The 19,866-nt window shown below is 41.6% G+C and overlaps 2 protein-coding genes across 2 annotated transcripts; one reads left to right on the forward strand and one right to left on the reverse strand.

Moving 5' to 3' along the window:
* Positions 1-917: 917 nt before the first annotated feature.
* Positions 918-12,674, reverse strand: LOC133108731 (dehydrogenase/reductase SDR family member 11-like). The gene is made up of 7 exons (XM_061218436.1): positions 12,443-12,674; positions 7,122-7,331; positions 4,771-4,865; positions 4,198-4,327; positions 2,834-2,926; positions 2,608-2,673; positions 918-2,176 (listed from the first exon to the last, which is right to left on the reverse strand). Exons 1-7 carry the CDS (start codon positions 12,572-12,574, stop codon positions 2,135-2,137), a joined length of 768 nt encoding a protein of 255 aa, XP_061074420.1. The 5' UTR covers positions 12,575-12,674; the 3' UTR covers positions 918-2,134.
* A 2,363-nt stretch (positions 12,675-15,037) lies between these two features.
* LOC133107955 (vitamin K epoxide reductase complex subunit 1-like protein 1) lies at positions 15,038-19,628 on the forward strand. The gene is made up of 3 exons (XM_061217300.1): positions 15,038-15,228; positions 16,322-16,431; positions 16,661-19,628. The coding sequence occupies exons 1-3, from the start codon at positions 15,038-15,040 to the stop codon at positions 16,885-16,887; spliced, it is 528 nt and encodes a 175-aa protein (XP_061073284.1). The 3' UTR covers positions 16,888-19,628.
* Positions 19,629-19,866: the final 238 nt, after the last annotated feature.

The raw sequence follows: 19,866 nt of genomic DNA on the forward strand, positions 1-19,866 counted from the left end.
CGGGATGGCAAGCAAAATACTGTACTTATCAACTAATCACGGTTACCCCAAATCAGACCGTCGTATAGGACATTTAAATTATGACAATCACATGAATGAATTCTACAGACATATATGCCAGGCATATGATAACAGTTTAACAAAGAAACATACGGCGGTAAGAGCAGTCGTCTGGCAGTCGGAGGGTTGCCGATTCGATTCCTACCCTGGGCATGTCGAAGTGTCCCCTGGGCAAGACACCTAACCCCCAAATGATCCTTGCCTGGAAGCCAATCGTTGGTGTGTGTGTGCGTATGGATAAATTGTACAGCGCTATATAAATACCAACCATTCCTACCATTTCTTTGAGAAGCTGTTTCTTGCTAGACAATTACTGAAATGAAAGTTGTTGGGATGTGTAAAGCTAACTTAGGAAGTGCAAAGTTGACTAACTTTTCTCTGTTGGGTTGACGCACTTCAGGAGGCATCTCGTGACAGACGTCGCTTTAAAAATGTGTGCAGTCCTGCACCGCCACTGATGGTGTTGCCCAACCCCGGTCCTGCCCCCCTGTATGCTGGGGCACGTTCAACCGTTTTGCGACAGGCTTCTATGTTAGCTCCCGTTTGGTGGATGTGTCGGGGGTGTAGCCCGAAACAATAATGACGTAGGCTTATGCTTTAAAGCACAGAGACCGACTCCGATGCCATAGGAGCAAACTGTACTCCGTCAGTCATTCCGCCCACGGTTCGCAACAGGATGTTCAACGCGCCACCGTCAGCGGGAAATAACATCTTCCCGCTCCTGCACCAACGCAAGTGATGATGCGTGAAATATTGGAGTTCCTCCACAACCTGGAATCCTTTTCAACTCAGCTGGAATTTTGGGACATGGGAAAAGAATTGAATGCAGCGGACACAACGACACAGGCCAAAGCATCCAGCATTCAGATTTTACTTTATTAATCAAAACCTTGTTGTTATCAGCCAAAGCAGCTGAACATTTTAACATTTGCAGCATGATCAATATTCATATTTTAAATTCTATTTTGTTCAATATCATTAAATAAAATAACCTCTGCAATATGACATGAGCCTGCATCTTTTGGCAAGATTTATCAGGGCTTTGGGAGTGGAGATATTGGCACAAGCAATTCAAAATCACATGCTTTTAAATGATTCTCTGTACAGATATCCTGAAGAGATGAATCTCCTCATTATCATGAATACTTAGCATATTAGAAGTGCTAAATCAGGTATTGCTGAGGGTGATTTTTAGTTTCCCTGGCAAAACCAGAAAGGCACTTAGAAACAAGCATGATTTAGTGCCAACTGTCACAGAGTAACAAATGACACATATTAAACATTATACACATCAGATTACACATTTCAAAATAGTAGTACTTTTAATCATGACAAATGCTCACTTAGGGGTAAAAACTGTCAGAATATAACATTTTACATTCAAACCATTCTAAAGAGGACATTTTGGGAACGCACACAGGGGTGGTGAATGACATGCAGCACGGTAGACATGGCAGCACTCAAGCTAAATGGATGAAGGAAGTTACACTACAGCTAGTGAAGCAGCTGTGCTCTCGAACATAAAAGGTGAAAATCTGAGCATGACTTTAAGAGCTATTGAGCATACTTCATTACCATCAAATGTGTGATGCTTTTCAAAAATACCACCATTTCAAAAATCTTTATTTTTTACTTTACTTCCTAAACAAAAGTGCAACATCACACACACACACACACACACACACACACACACACACACACACACACACACACACACACACACACACACACATAAAGTGAAAACAGTGCGTTTTCACTTTAAACCTGGAATGCGCCCGTGTTCAGGACGAACAAATAAGAGGCGATGCCTTATCACAGTCACCGACGCGTGTGCAAGGCTCGAGAACATGGAGGAGCTGAAATCATACGTTCAATTGCTGCCGCACTCTGAATAATTCCCCCCGTCGTCTTCCGCTGCGTTGCCTCGAGTAAAAACCACAACCAGGTCACAGGATTTGCTCTCCCACCCGCCCTGAATCCTCCCGTCCAGATTAATGCCTCGTGTGCCCAGCAGGTGTCGCTGTAGAGAGGGCGATGCCCCCAACGTGCGCTCCAGCTGCATCGCGACACACCGCTAGACCACCTGCTCGACCGACCTCATTAGGACATCTCCGATCTGGGCGTGAGAAAATACGTCACAATGGGGAAAACAAGTCAAACAATCTCTGACAACAGTCTTTGAATCAGTTCCTCAACTTCCTCAGAAAAGTTAAACCTCACTTCTGATTTTGAGTTGTATGTCAAGGTTAGCCAGGGGAAATGGCCATTCTTACATACATGTTTATGGGAAAGTGGAAGAATAAACTTTAAAAAATATGGGCAAATATGTTGTAGAGGGAACACATTTCTGTTGTTTTTGTAAATCTCACAAAATGGTGGTAACTTCAAGTAATTTCTCCTTAACATGGCACTCAGGAGATGAACAGGACACTGCCTTACTGGTTTACTGTGCATTGAGTGGTCATGTCCCTTTTTGCCCCCCCCCCTCCCTATCTACAAGGGTCAACATAACATATAATTCAACAATCATTTCATAACTACGCTTACCTGCACGTGTGGAGGTGTGCTGAGGATATACATTACTGCGCTGGCTACATCAGTTGCTTCCAAGCACTGAGGGAAGGAACACATTTTAGAAATTCAGCAATTTATCACCGCAGGTGAGACTTTCACCATTAAAAAAAAAAGACTTTCATTCTGATGATAATAGTCATAATAGCCACCTTGTGTTTGCTACTTGTAACTGAAGGAATTTTTTTGTTTTAGTTTTTACCTTGATTTGTTCATAAGTGGCAGCGGCTTTCTCTGGGTTGTTGTTGTAAAGTCGAAAGGCAAACTCAGTTTCCACTAACCCAGGAGACACACACTGTGGGGAAATGTCAACGCAGTGTTTTTAGGCCTTGGGATCACTCACCATGAGCAGAATGAAACAAATTCAATACACACAAAATGCAGGCTTTTTAAGTGCAGACCAGTCCAGCTCTTTGTCTAAAAAAAGGCTTTCTTCTCTTAAGCTGTGAGAGGTTTCACAGAGTACCCACAGGCTTCTTATATCTCCCTCTCTTACAGTATCAATACTGCAGACTGCTAATTAAGCAACCTAAGCCTGAAAAAATACATTTTCCTGGTTCAGAGACAAACTGAGGACATAAGCACTGAAATGCTTTAATGCATGAATGGCATCTGATAAAAGCCCCTGTAGCTCATTGATGCAGAATGAGTGCATAACAGCCCTTCATGTGGTCTGTACATAGGCCTGTCACTCAAATGGTGCAAGTGTTTGGAAGCCAATGGCTGATATGAACCAGGCTTAGTATGTGTACCAGGTTTAGACAGGTGTTATAGAGGCTTGTATGTGCTGTACCAGGTTTAGACAGCTCTTACCGAGACTTGTATGTGCTGTACCAGGTGTAGACAGCTCTTATAGTGGCTGTACCAGGTGTATGTGCTGTATCAGGTGTAGACGGCTCTTATAGAGGCTGTACCAGGTGTATGTGCTGTATCAGGTGTATGTGCTGTATCAGGTGTAGACGGCTCTTATAGAGGCTGTATCAGGTGCATGTGCTGTACCAGGTGTAGACGGCTCGTATAGAGGCTTTACCAGGTATAGACCGCTCTTATAGAGGCTGTACCAGGTGCATGTGCTGTACCAGGTGTAGACGGCTCTTATAGAGGCTGTACCAGGTGCATGTGCTGTATCAGGTGTATGTGCTGTATCAGGTGTAGACGGCTCTTATAGAGGCTGTATCAGGTGTAGACGGCTCTTATAGAGGCTGTACCAGGTGTATGTGCTGTATCAGGTGTATGTGCTGTATCAGGTGTAGACGGCTCTTATAGAGGCTGTATCAGGTGTAGACGGCTCTTATAGAGGCTGTACCAGGTGCATGTGCTGTATCAGGTGTAGACGGCTCTTATAGAGGCTGTATCAGGTGTAGACGGCTCTTATAGAGGCTGTACCAGGTGCATGTGCTGTATCAGGTGTATGTGCTGTATCAGGTGTAGACAGCTCTTATAGAGGCTGTACCAGGTGTAGACGGCTCTTATAGAGGCTGTACCAGGTGTAGACGGCTCTTATAGAGGCTGTACCAGGTGTAGACGGCTCTTATAGAGGCTGTACCAGGTGTAGACGGCTCTTACCGAGGCTCGTATGTGAGTCTTGGCTTCCCGCAGTTCCTGTCGCAGAGCCTCTGTGAGTGCAGTCACAGCGTACTTGGTGGCAGAGTAGAAGTGCGTGACAGCATTGGCCACCACCCTGTGTCCACTCATACTACAGGAACAAAATACACTCAGATCAAGAGCCAAGGCCTTCCACTGCAAATTTCTTTAATGCACATTGATTTATGACTAAAGGTTTCTTGCTTAATTAAATTATTCTTAACAGGCAAAGCAGTCGAGAGCAATTAATTTTGCCTGGATGACGTTTTGCTCCATTTAATCTACGGTCATCTTCATTCGCCTGCTTAGCATGTGACCCCTTTCCCTGGATAAATGCGACTATTCTGTGCGGTTCCTGGCTGGCACACAGCTCTGTCAATATGATGGCAGGGATTTAAGGACAGATGATGGAACAGAGTTGTTTTTCTCATCTGCTACAACACACAGACCGTACCAGCTAAAGGCTCCACTGACTAAACTAGACGAGAACTCGGCACAAGGTAAGAGGCGAGTGGTTGATTGTTCAGTCCAGAATGGATGGGATTTGCAGGCTACCTGTTGATGTTGATAATATGGCCATCATCCACACCTCTCTCCTTCATTGACTGGTAAGCCTCACGTGTGCAGATTGACAATGCTAGAATGTTCACCTGGGAAAAAAGCAAAAGCAGCCGAACTGATAAAAAGTTTGACAGTCGTAGGCCATGGAGCCTGCGCTCCACACAGCTGCAGGGGTACTCCTGATAATAAGATAAATTATATTCATAATCACATATTATCAACTCAAATCACCCAGGATTATGATGGGTCTGCAAAGTAAACCGTCACAGTGAGTAACTTATTTTGGTTCTGTACTCGAGAACTTTGAGCTTGAAACTAGGGCATTTTACATAAGTGTGCCTCTCTGCAGACCCCCAAAAGGAAACGGACTGTGTAGACCATGTTGACACAGGGTCAGCAAGGTTTGATGAAAAGACAGTGCTCGTCAATACAGGACTATTGTTCTCATCATTGTGCTGCCTCTGCGCAATTCTGCCACCTCAGTGGAATGCTCCCAGAACTGATGAGTTGAAATAGCACTGTATATACCATGGGTTTTCCACATACAGCGTTTGGTGTCTTTAGATAGCTAATGACGTGGGAAATAGTTTGGTGTCATTGGTGGTGTGGTACACCGGTTGCTGAATAAAGATCCTGTGGGAATAAACCACAGGTAATTCAAGTTACGTGTGAGTCAGCATCCAGCTGTGATACAAAGGTTAACCAGGTTTGTTGGACATACAGAGATAACATCAGCAGGACCATTGTTGTTATCTTGTGACTCTTTATTTGATGATTTGTTGTTTTCCTGTAAACCCTGGGTATATAGAGGGGAACCTGGAATGGTTTGAGGAGACTCGCTAATATGACCTCCTCCGCACCATTCACGTATAGCCATTCATATTGCACCTTTCCACATAATTATACTTCTGCATTGCACATTGTTGAATAAATTGTATTCATTTTAACCTGCATCCTCTTGACTCAACACCACTGCACACTTAGCAGTTTAGAGTCCTAACAGACATAGACAACCTAAGATACCTGCACCCCGTAGTCACTCGCCTATACACCAGTGCCATCACAAGTACTAAGTGTATCATTGTAGGCTATACATGCCACAAGCACGTCTGCGTAAATAGATAGAGCCACACTATTGGCGGACATTTGCAATTCCTTTTGTTGAACTGCTAGAACGGAGGAGCAGTTGAACTTATCTTTTGGAGTCAGATAAACAAGACCAAAATTAAACTAACTCTGTTTCAGTAGCATTGGTCAGACTACACAGGTTTCCTTCACCTCTCAGATACTTCCGCCTTTTGGTGTATTTGGGGGGTTTCTTACAAAATGATACAATGACAATGAGGTTGAAGCACTGTCAGCTTTAATTTAAGGGTATTTTCATCTATATCGGATGAACCGTTTAGAAATGTATTTTTTGTACATGGTCCCTCCATTTTAAGGAACTACAGGTATTTGTTGAATTGGCTTCAAAGATGTGTTTCGTTAGTCATGTGTATTCATTTGTGCCATTGGTGAATGCAGAGGAGACCTGTTGATGTCTAGACTCGATTCTAGATTTTGTAGTTCCCTTTGGAGATTGCTTTTGGGTGTGACAACATGAGGAAAACAGCAATGTTGATGCAAATTAAGCTGGCAGACATAAGGCTCAGAAATAAAAAAACAATAAAATCAGGAACACTGCAAAAACCCTGGGCATGCCCAAGTCAACAATTTGGTTCATTATTAACAAGAAATAAAACTACTGGTTAACTCAATTATGCCAAAAGACCCAGTAGACCAAGGAAGACCACTGTAGTGGATGACTGGAGAATACTCTCTCTGGTGAAGAAAACACCCCTGACAATGGCCCAACAGATCAAAAACACTCTCCTGCTCTGTGTACAAAAGGTTCTATCATTTCCAAACGGTTAATCCAATATGGATGAACATACCCTGAAAAAACGGAGTCTGCACTTCAACCTCATTGTCATTGTATCATTTCAAACTCAAAGTGCTCGAGTACAGAACCGAATTAACGAAAAATGTCCAATGAATTACAGTGCTCACCGTGTACGCATAATAAAAATAAATAAAAGATTTGTCCCGCTGTTCTGGGAGACAGAACAACGTGCCTTAACCTTATCAATACGACTGTAGATAAAAGATGAACCCTTAGGAAACACTTCCTCCCTCAGAAGAAAAACAGCTGTGCGAGGGAGGGGAAGCCACGTTAAAACAATGCACGAGTCATACGACTCAACCCTCAAACCACGGCGCCCCGTCACGTCCGCTCCCCGCTGCGGGCCTGCGGGCCGCGGGGGGGAAAGCGGGGTTGTCGCCGAGGCGACCGCGGCTCCACTCACGTTGACCATGGTCCTCCAGCCGTCGGTCTTCCCGCTGAGCAGGGGCTCATTGCAGGCCAGGCCTGCGTTGTTCACGCACACGTCCACGCCCTGGTGAAGGGTCTTGACGGCGGAGAACATGGACAGGATCTCCTCCTCGCTCGTCAGGTCGCACTTGTACGGCACCAGGGTGCCGGGGTAGCCCGCGCTCTGGCACTCCGCCGACAGCTTCTGAAATTCGGAAACGGGAGAGTTTGCGGGATGTGCAGTGGTATTGACGCGGCCGCTTCAACGGAAACCGACCAGGAAAACCACTCAAACAGGTGTTACCGATCCATTAGAATGTAAGAGGCTGGAACCCCAATCACAGTACAGGGACAAGTGGACACCTGCCACAATTTGGGTGTGATGGAAGCAAATGATCATTGGTGCAATATCCATGGGTTGGTTTGCTGATGGGATTTGTACTCTGAGTCAGAATATTAAAAGTGCCATGATCACAATGGAATTGGAACGGGGCAATTATCACACACAAAGGCACAGCTGGGGCCTTTTGGAAAAGGCACAGGGCATCTGATGATGAATTCTTGGTACAAACACTCATGAAATGTGTTCAAACAGCAGGTCAGGCCTAGTGGAAGTACAATTAGGGCTCGTGGAAGCTGTGGTTCAGTCCCCAGTATAAAAATAAACTGGCAGCAGAGACAATGCACTTGGTCTGGATCTGAAGAAAACTGAAAAGAACATGGACGGCATTTTTTGTACATCAATAGCTTTGCAATGAGCGTAAAACCAACAAGGTAGCAGTTAAGTCAATCAGCTAGCTGTGAACCCTGGGTACGTGTGGAGAGTTTGGTGTATAGAAATTAAACTGGTGAAAATTGCATGTACATCAAACACCTGGTACATCCCTGTGCATGCTGGACCAGTCTCTCGGTCAAGTGAGATTAAAGTTCTTCCATGAATGAATTTGATTTTAACAGAATTCACAGGTTTACTAATCATAGCTAATAGGGAGGTTCTCACCCATAATCAGGGCATGGTCAGGGATGCAACCATGCATCTGTCCATTTGAAAGTGAATTGTCAAATGCAATTAAACTAATTATTAAATGGCTTGTTTATAAGCTATTAAAGGCAAATCAGTAGACAAGTCATTATCTACTGTGACATTACAAACAATGCAGAACAGAATTATATGAGCATTAGCATTGAAATCGATTACAAAATGAATTTAAAACCAGCTATTTATATACATGGCAGTGCAACATAATGTTTAAGGTTTACTGGTTAACTGGTTTAACACTGCCATTGTACCCAAGGTACTTGACATTAATTGCTTCAGTAAAAAAAGCAAAGGCAGTGCAAGTTGCACCGGATAAGCGCATTTACTACAATGCCCATAATCTAATGAAATGTAATGATTCCTGAAAGAAAATGGCATAATTTGCAGTAGGTGGTTAACACTAATTCCCTCAATTCTTGCTTAAAACAGTGAGTAGTAAATACAGCCAACACCCTCTGATTACAGTGCAGATCTGTGTTTCAGTGAGTATGCATGACTAACAGGCATTCCCGTGTCTGCCGTTATGTACGGCGTACAGCGCAGGCCAATGGGAACGGCTGCTAATCCTTGATGAACCGTAACTACAGGGGGCTCAGATTCTCTCTGTGAACCAACACGTTCAGCTTCCTCCTCACCAAGGGGAGAAACTGCTCATCCTCAGACATTAATCGCCAACAGACCTGCATCTTAACCCTTCGAGAGGCGCCCCTCAATTTCTCATTTAATCAATCCCCCCCCCCCCCCCCCCCCCCCAATGATGAGGGAAATGGAATATGACAGGCCAAATTTAATCATAGGGCCAGGTGCTGGGAAAGATCCTGTGAGGGGAGTTGATTCAGAGTCCGTTTACTATTTGCCAACTTTTTCATGGAGACACATTCAAATGTATTTCGACAAATCTTAATTTTAAAAGCAAAGTACAGCTGGACACAACTATCCAGCTGTATATCTGGCACCCTGAGACCCAGCCGTTCAACACCATTTCTGGAGATGTCCTCCGTGTCTGTGGCAGTGGGTAGTCCTACAAGAACAATCTAAACAAGGTGATGTTCAGCTACCCCCTTCACACCTTAAAGGGGAATGACAGCTTTAGATGGGCTTAACGTAAAGTGCTCATTTATTACTCCAAAGCACAAATGGGGTGCCGGGCCATTCCAACTCAAACTAAGTGCACTGGAGCAGCTCTTGAATCCTGAACATTTGAGCTTCATATGCTGCTTGGATTTTTGTGCTAGAGCCTTCTGAAAAGTAGGGGGCCATCACTTAAAAGTTCCAACTTGCATTAAATCCCAAAAACTAAGCGGCGCACGAAGCTCGCTTTTTCAGGATTTCAATTCCTCGTCATTGCCTACGGCCACACAAGAAACTGAAGAGATGCTTTGGTGTGCGCTTCATTTGAGTTGACGTGGAACGAGCCTGTTCACAAACAGCTGGGCCTGGCCTGCGAGTCACGGTGAGCACACTCTGCCCGATGACGCTGAACAGGGTTCCTGGCTTCACGCACACACCAGCAGCAGAGTAAAAGCATGACTGACACTGTTGCGTAATGGTTGGAGAACAAGGCCTTGCAACTTCAAAGTTCTGCGCTCGGTCCACAGCTGGGGCACTGTTGTACCGTTGTAAAGTACTCATCGTGTCCATCTAGTAAATATCTCGCTGTATAAATGGATAATATAGAAAAAGTGTGATCTGTGTAAGCTGCTCTGGATAGCAGTCTAAAGGCCTTATGTAGCAACCAGTCATTTTGCCTTCCGGGCTTCAGCTAGAGAGACAATACAAAATGGCCGCTCATGCGGGAACAATAAAAGCCATGTTGAACCTTCTGGAATGTAGCCGCAAAGAATACAGAAAGTGTACAAGGGCCAACTCCAGGAGGTTGCACCACAGCACCTCTACAATTTATTTTTATTTTTCTGTGTGTTGGTGGACAATGATGAGATACAAGAACAAATAGCCCAATTGAATTTCCCATGGGTCATGTCTCAGCTAATGTTAATTAGTAACGCGTTTATCTTTACACAATGAGATAGTGCTCTCAGATGACAAATAAATTGATACAAAAATTGTGTTTACTTTTGGAGATATGACCCCCAAAAATTGTTCGCCAGTGAAAAAAAGTGCATACATCTCCAAAATGAGATCTGAGACCAGATATTCTACATGCAGAATTATCCCTACATAAAAAATAACAAAGATTTAGGGCTTCCCATAACAAAGTTATGGACCTCTAAAAATCACACTTTGTGCCCTTATGTGTTTTACGTCACTTGATGAACTGTAAATACGTCTACTGGTAAAACAAAATGAGTATGATTGTAAATCCATTGTAAATCCCCTCCTGTCATTGAAAAAGGCTCACTGACTGTTGACTCCTCACCCACTGCCTGTGCTTATAGCCCCTAAATTCAGGTTTCAAAATATACAGTTGACACTCTGAACCAAAATATTGTATAGCCGCACAATAATTAAAGCTCATTGGTTGAAAATTGGTTCTAATCGCCACAGCCAACGGTGTTTCAATATTAGCTGGTTCACAGAGAAGGGGGAGGGATAAACAGTGTTGTGCTTTGAGGGTGTTTGTTGTTGCAATTCCTCTCTTGACCGTTAGAAGAAATGACCTACTGTCCCTTTAAGAACACATAGAAAAAGAAAAAAATCAAAGAGGTGCTGTGGGGCAGCCTCAGATGTTGGCCGGAAAATGGAATGGCCCAAAAGTACACTGGTAACACCTGTAATACCGGCCCTGGTTAGCACATGCCAATCCAGTAAAAGAACAACATGGATTTTATAAGTCATCCCATGAAATCAGATACCTTCAAAGGAAGACAAAGAGGCTTCTATCAGAACATGTATTTAACTATAATTAGAGCAGGCACAGAGATTTCAAAGGCTGGACACAATGGCACTTTTGTGGGGCTGAATCGATTCAGGGATCGCACCGATATCACACGCCCGCCGTGCCTCACAATGGGAACATTCCAGTTGCTCCTTCAGATAAACTTTTCACTGCCCTATTGAACGTTTAAATCAGAGTTACTTAAAAATTGTTAACACAGCATCGATTGATTGTAGTTCAGTCACATGACAGTATACTGTGTGGGAGTATTATGGTACGTCTCACTTGGGAAGCTGGACATTTTTTGGTTCAGGAGAATCACAAGAGGTTGTATAAATGCTACCTTTGATCCGGAGTGATAAGGAACCACACATTACTGACCCATGAGATGAACTCTAAGCAGCTCTTCCCTGTTTAACCCGACAACACCACTGCAGCAGTGATGCAACAGTTTTCCATTCAATTGGAAAAATCAGTTCAATTTGATAGCCATCAGCTACCATCTAGATAAACCAGAAATATCTTAATTAGGACTATAATTAGATTACATTAGATTAGATTCAAGTTTGTTGTCATTGTGCAGATTACGGTTACAAAGCGAAGGAAATGCAGTTAAGCATCTAACCAGAAGTGCAAAAAAGTAAGTACTACAGCATAAATCATGGACAGGTGAGGGTTACAATACATCAACCAGAGTGATTAACCAAATAGTGTCTTAATCAACCAGTTATTGAAAGACAATTAATTGGGTTTACATTTCTTATTTATGTATTACTGGATTTGTGCCCCAACTGGGAATTGCGTATTGATTGTGTCAGTGCCAACAGCGGCCAGAGTCCTGCAGACCAACGCTGATTGACTCACTGGATGTGTCAGACTGCGGAAACTGCCGGTTGACGAGGGATACTTGGGCTTTTCGCCTGTTAATGACTAACTCGCATACTAGGCCCAGTTTACAGTGGCCTGAATTCTGCTTGCTAGCTAGCTTGGCAACTGTCGTTCTTCTTCGAGGGTGACTGAATCAGTTGCAAAAGCAATACAAAATCGAACGAATGTTCAGAAACTGGAATCGCGTCACTGTCAACTTTTAATCTTATCAAGCGTCTTCATTGTTGGAACTACCCAAAACGAATAGTATTGTATTTTAGAGTTAGCTACCGACATAGTATGTGAACGCAATAGCATGTGACACAGACGCTACACGCACCAAACAACCTATTAATTGCTTGTCTTCATTTCTGTTTTAGACCGCGACAGCGATTCGCTCGCGAATAAACTTGACTTGCTATCCAGTGCAATCGATTAGTATTTAGTGGATTACGCAAAAGGGGCTAACTAGTTCAACGTAGCTAGGCCGACGTATTGGACGTGTCTGCATTTTGTAAGTTACAATTTTGCAGACATGGCAAATATCTTAGCAATTGTCTTAGATATTACCAACCTCTATTTTCTCCACATTCCTAGCGCAGCCGACCACCTTCATGCCGTGCTGGACAAGAGTACGAGCTATAGCTGCTCCGATCCCAACCGAGGCTCCCGTAACAAGGGCCACTCTGCCTTTCCACCGCTCCATTTCCGACAGAAGAGCGAGAGGGACACGGGTTCTGCACTGCTACCGAACAAGCACGATTAGTTTTTCTCTCGTAACTCACTCCTACAAGTACACACCCCTTTCCCCTCCCAACAGAAAGGCACCCACGGCGCAGTTCTGCTTGTTTCAATTTACGCCCTCTGAATAAAAAAATAGCAACTGGAATTTAATTTGACTTTAATTGGTTTAAAAATTGGTTCGTTTGAATATGGTCATAATCAACAAATATTAAGATATGGTCTTAATCTGAACTATTGCAATCACGATTCTTGTTTTCCTCAAAGAGAGCCCCCAAGAGGCTCAATTGGTGAAGGCACTAACCATGAACACTACACTTTAAATGTACGTTTATTATTATTATTATTATTATTATTATTATTATTATTATTATTATTATTATTAGTTTTCTTAATTTTTTATTTTTTTACAATCACTTTATTTCAGAACTGTAGACTGTAGACACAAAACTGAAAACGGATCATCAAATCTAAACACTTTTTTCAGTTGCTTGGATACAATATACATAAACCAAAAATAATTTGAACCAAATCACTTGTTCACAATGACACAACCTAACATCAAAATATTAGCATTTCTAAATGAAATACACATATTCATTACAATGCATCTCATTTCCAATGTATCCAACTACTCAAAATGATAAGTAACTGCAACATTACTCATGGAAACTGATTACTGTGACAGCATTCCGTGTTTAGATCATGAATGTTTTAGGATAAAGAAATCGATTGACACCAATTACTTTTAACACATTATCATTGGATGTATTATGTAATCACCATCCTTTATCACACGGGGTGTACCCCTCCATTTTCCAGCCATTTGTCTTCTGCTTTTACCCTCTTTTCTATTTCCTCCTGGGTTCACCTTAATTAAACAAAATCATTTCAAAGATGAAATTCCTTCAACACCTGGGCAGGTCTCCAACTGAATCAGGCAAGATTTTTCTATGATATCCCATTCACAATCAGAACCACAATCTGCATCAGCAATTTGTTTCTATAGCTATTATGAAAACGTTTTTTTTATGGATTTGAATGCAATTCAATATTATATTTGTGGCTTAGCAAATTGCTATCTCCTTGATTTTTCTACTATATGTATCAGTTTTTAAATAGCGTTTGCAACCATTTGCAAATCAACCAGTAGAAATGTAGTTTCTGGTGGTTGAGTCTGACTGAGAAATTAATTCAAGATTTGTAAAAACGGTGCCCATTGAATGCATTGTAAAAATCATTCACATTTTTGGTGTTGTTGTGCTAATTGTATGAAAAGTTCTGAAAATGTAAACTTGGTTTACCTTTTAAATTTCAATAATAAAACAAACAAACCTATGTTCCAATATTCTCTTTATGTAGTGCCACAAAAAGAACCAAGTATTTTTCACTGCAATATTAAAGGATTGTAAAAACAACTAAAGAATATAGGTATAGGTATCTTGTGTGTGGGTGATCTAAACAAATGTTCCTATAGTATTTGATGATGAATTAGTTATTATTATTATTATTACTATTATTATTATTATTATTATTATTATTATTAAGTTTCATTAATCACACAGGAAAAAAGTATGGCAAAGTAAACAACAAAAAACAATCAATATCGGTATATTTTCATGATGTGCGCCTTAATATTACCTTTATTAAAAACCAGTATCATAAATATTTCACAGAATGGACATATAACAAAATAATGAGAATCTGTTTTTATTAAAGTGTGCTCTACATATCATAGGAACGATAACTGAATCTTATATTGGCCAGGGTTGCAACCATTCGCGAGGTTGTTCGCTTCCTGGATATCAATGACAGCGAGAACGAAAGGTGACAATGTAAAAAAAACAGAATAAAACATGTAACTGAGGTGGAGATGGTGGATTACGGACACGAACACAGTAGGGATGGGTGCCGTTCAAGGTACTTGTGGGGAAAAAAACGGTTTTGTACGTTTAAGGAAATTGGCAAAAATATGTGTAGTAAAAACTCCAAAATATCGTAAAAACTCCAAAATATGTACATTGGAATGTTGGTGTAGTGTTCTCCCTTTGGGGTGCATTACTTTTCATAACTTTTTCGTGCCACAAATTGGAGTCTTATCTCTTAAATAAGGCATGAAAAGGATGAGCCACAAAGCGCAATTATGAGACTGGGGTGAAAGCATGGAGAAGTGGATTGCTCGAAAATCAGAGGGCAGAACAATGCTGCTCTCCTCCACATAATTCAGAGGAAACTATTAAATTGGGGAGTTTTTTTAATTATATAATATTTACATGTATAATTACATCATTAAGAACAGTTACACTGGTACAATAATTATTTAAACCTCCAGAATGTTAGGTGGCAGCAGCATGTCGTCATGCTACGATTATAGGCTACATAATAAATATTAAAAAGAAGACGACGAAGCGAGGAAGAGCGTAGAAAGATGGCGGCGCCCGTCCTGAGAGTGTCTACCCCTCGATGGGAAAGAATCGCCAGGCTTCTCGTTTGTTTGCTGGGTATCTTATTGTCAATGTATGCATTCCACGTGGAAAGGGAAAAGGCGAGGGACCCCAGTTATCAGCCCCTGTGCGACGTGAGCAACTCCGTGAGCTGCTCTAAAGTGTTCACCTCCAGGTATCTCTGTTAACGTCACTTATAGCTATCCAAGTAGCTTTTTGCAGTCAACAGACAGATGTCAGATTATGTGATCTCGTTGCCAACTCATGTGTCTTGGTAGAGCCAATGTAAATTACTGTTGATCTCGCTTCGAAGCTAGGTTCAGGTCAAGGGCTGAGTGATGCTACTTTCCCCAATTATTCAGGTTAGCTAGCTATATTGTTCCGGGTTGGTGATGCTGTTAGTATGCTGGGACTTTTTTGCTCATTCATTTTAGCGACTACATTAGTCAAATTTGTTTGTGTGCGTTTTGGCGACGTTACCTGGCTAGTTGGCTGCAGCGGTGGACTCTACCAATCGCTAGCTCACATGTAAATTAGGACGTTCTACTACAGCCGGTTAATTTCCTTAATTTCCCCAGTGTTTGACACAAAAGACGTTATTTCTAGTCTAATTCAGTTGATTTCTTTACTGAACGATGATTACTTTACTGAACGGCCTTAATGTAAGCTATTTGTTAGCCTTCTCGTCTGTTTATAAGTCTGTTACTTATGATGTAGAGAATTTGTTTCAACAGGTGTGTTACGTTACTATCATTCATTTGTGAGATATTAACTTAGCTGCTGGGTGACTGCATATTATACTACGATGAAACTTCTTGTTCAAGGGACATAAAATAAAAATGCAATATAATATCATCCAGTGTTGTGCGTATTTTGAGTGCCGCAATTGCCGTTTTGGCTCTGTACTCCGGCATATTGGGTTTTGAAATAAAAAAATGAAATACCCCCAAATTAAAGCTGATAATCTGCACTTTAACTTCATATTCATTGCTTAATTTCTAGTACAATGTGCTGGAGTACAGAGTAGAAACATTACTGTCTAAATACTTGTGCACTCAGTTTAACAAAATGGTTAAAGTTATTTTTTACATGTGTGTCTTCCACAATTTCCCATGGTTAAATGAAGACTAAAATCGAGAGTGGCTCTTGACATGTCCATAACTGATCATTTCTTTTATTGGTTACTTACTGCCTCAGAACTGGCTGCAAATGACTTTAAAAAATAATAATAATAAAATATAGCTATTATTATTTTCCTGTCATTACAGGTGGGGTAGGGGATTTGGACTACTAGGTTCAATTTTTGGTGAAAATGGTGTGATGAACCAGCCAAACAGCATCTATGGACTTATATTTTATCTGTTTCAGCTGTTACTAGGTAAGTGGGTTCAGAAGTGGTTAAAAGTGGGCTAACCTTTGTGTTGGCAAAAAAAAAAGAAAAGAAAAAAAGAAATGTAACAAAGCTGTCCATAAATTCACTATAATCTGTTGTGTGATGTTTATTTCTGACTTTTAATAGTTTTATGGCACAATTAAGTGTTCTATGTCCGTGCCGCTGAGTGCTGAGTCCCTTTCCGCTTGCTGTGACCCTGCCCCTGTCTCTGTAGGCCTCACTGTAAGTGCAATGGCTGCATTGATCCTCATGACGACATCCATTGTGTCGGTCACAGGCTCGTTATATCTGAGCTACATCCTGCACTTTGTGCTGAAAGACTTCTGCATCATCGGCATTACCACCTGTGCTCTCAACTTCATCCTTTTTACGCTCAACTACAAACGACTGGTTTACTTGAACGAGGCCTGGAAACGGAAGCTTCAGACTAAGGAGGACTAAGGAAAAGGAACACATCAGAAAAAAGAGATGACCTCTGAACATTTTGTCAAGTGTCACGGGGATTTTGTCAAATGCTTCCATTTTTTTATACGGTAGGAAAAAAGAAAGAAAAAAGAGGAACGTAAATGTAAAAGGTAAGCATAATTTCTGGGACAGATTTTGCGATGACAGTGAAAAGTAATGGGGCAAAAAGGGGGAGAGACGATACTCAAACTACACTCTCCTTTCCGAAGGGACAGGTTTGAAAGCATGAAAGGTTTCTCTGTGTGCTACAGCTTTGTGAATGCTGAGTGTCTAAAGGGGTGTACTGTGCAACTGTGTGCATACTGAGTGTCTAAAGGGGTGTACTGTGCAACTGTGCATACTGAGTGTCTAAAGGGGTGTACTGTGCAACTGTGTGCATACTGAGTGTCTAAAGGGGTGTACTGTGCAGCTGTGTGCATACTGAGCGTCTAAAGGGGTGTACTGTGCAACTGTGTGCATACTGAGTGTCTAAAGGGGTGTACTGTACAGCTTTGTGAATACGGAGTGTCTAAAGGGATGTACTGTGCAGCTGTGTGCATACTGAGTGTCTAAAGGGGTGTACTGTGCAGCTGTGTGAATACTGAGCGTCTAAAAGGGTGTACTGTGCAGCTGTGTGCATACTGAATGTCTAAAGGGGTGTACCATGCAGCTGTATGAATACTGAGTGTCTAAAAGGGGCGTACCAATTTCTCCAATCCATCTGTGGAATTTGGCATATTATTCAGTCATGCAGATTATTCTTTGAGAAATTTGCACTCTACTTTCATCGTCCTTACGTAAAATTAAAACAGTTAATTTATAGATCTTCTAGACGCTCATGTATCAAAGTTTTGCCTTTGCTGCATTAACTCCACAGCTGATTCGGTTCCCTAACCAGGAGAATCCTGAAGTTATTGTGTATGGTGTCCTTTACAGATTGATAAGGGTTTTGTTAAGAATGCTATGTGTTCATTGTGTGTATATTTTCTGTGAATGTGCACTGGCTATGTTTCAATACAGGCATGTTTTTAAAACTGCAACTAAACTATTTTCTGAGGATGCTAATTTCACTTTATATTTGTATGTATTTTTGTCTGCTGGTTTTGTGTGATATTTGTCATCTAGTGTGTCTTGTTAAAAGGTGTACGTCAGTAGTTTTCACGTTGCAGAATGGTAATGCTACCAGGAAAGTTTTGTTTGTTGTTTTCAGGGTGTTTGTTTTCTGTATTACAAAACAATATCAGTGTATTCCAGTTTTTTCAGTTCCTCAACAAAGCCAATGCTTCATTGACAGCTTCATTGCTGCTTGATTGACAGATTAGTGTTACAAGTGCCTATAGCATGCGGAAGGTACTCCAACAAATGGCGATGTTTCAGGAAATTCATCCCAGCTGACTATTCTGACCCGATCGTTTGGGGCAAAAGGTATTCAGAAGCAGAAATCATGTTGTGTTGTGTGTGTGGGTGTTTAGGTCTAGGGCGGAGGTGGGGTACATGTGTCAATTTTTCACGGAAAGTCCTGTTAAATAATGGTTTTGTCATCCACTTAAGTTATGATGCTGTTTTTAATGTTAGGAACTATTACAAAACATGATGCCGCAGCCTTTTCTTGGAAATGTTTTGTTTTTCTGTTCCCAGCACGAGTGGTTGCCAGCCTTGGGCACCAGTGAGGGGTGAGGGGTTCTGGGTTCTGGGAAGTTACTGAATCACAGTTTATTTGACAGAATGGGGTTTGCAGGAGTCATATGACACTGATACTGTTGATGAGTCATTCACAGCATGGCAATTGGACTGTCATAATAAGAGTCACGCTATTGATGAGTCATATGCGGCATTGCAACTGGGCCTTCAAAATAAGAGTTACTCAGAGGACTGAGCCCACCAGACTGGATGGAGCACTTCTGCATTCCCGGCTATAAGAAACAGAAACACCGGACATGGTGCTCAATAGGCCATATGAAATGCATTAGTCCTGGACACCTTTTCAAAATCCATTTTCTGTGAGGTTGAGTAACAACGTTATTTCCCAAAAAGTTGAATTGTATTGGTATTCATTGTATTGATGTACAACGGTCTGTCACTGTTTACAGTCGCACTCCACTGAAAAGGACAAATCTTAAGCAACCTCCATTTTGTGTGTCTTCTGCATTTGGGTTATTATATTTCTCGATGTAAACAACCGTTTCAGTACTTCCCAGTAGAACGGCACATTTTAGGGGGTAACTGGTCATGGTTTTATTCGGAGCAGTGATCAGATTTTTAATATGCAGGATGTTGACAGTGATAAATAAGATGAGTTTACTGGTGGAATGTTTACTAGGGATGCACAATATTGAAAGTCTGGGGTTGTTATCAATAACTCATATTTAGTCGGCCATATTGGCTGACAATGATACCTCCTCATTTTTCATTTTAGCGCAAACCACAGCCAAGTTTCCACATTCAAGAAGTCACATCGGCCATAATTGTAGCTTAGCAACCGTCACCCATACAACCCCAATATAACTGTGTGTCCCCAGTGTTTGTTTATGAGTGATGTTTACAACTGTCATTTGAGGTCAAGGGTGAAATGCATTCAAATCTGCAAAATACCTTAAGATTCTGTACCTTACTGTATTACTGTACTTTGAAAGGGGTGCTTTTGTGTGTGTGTGTCAAGAGTCAGTTTATTTGCCATTTGTGATCACATTGTAATTTTGTTTTTAAATTTAAAGGATTTTCAGTTGATGCAACCAGAAGGTGTCTCCTGCAGTGGCTTCATACCGTGATCCTACATTACATAACAAAGTGTTTTGAAGTGTACATTTGGACTGGTGTACATCTGTCTAAATGTTTAACTGGTGAAACTGAAAGGTTAAAGTTGGAAACTGAAGACCTCCTCATTTTCTGCAAAAGGGACCTGAATATTATAATTCCCGTTTGCTGTGTAGACTGTTAACACCTGCCTGTATAGAAATGTAATGGATGGGAGGCTGA

Source organism: Conger conger, chromosome 13 (genome assembly GCF_963514075.1).
Source record: "Conger conger chromosome 13, fConCon1.1, whole genome shotgun sequence".
Taxonomy (NCBI): domain Eukaryota; kingdom Metazoa; phylum Chordata; class Actinopteri; order Anguilliformes; family Congridae; genus Conger; species Conger conger.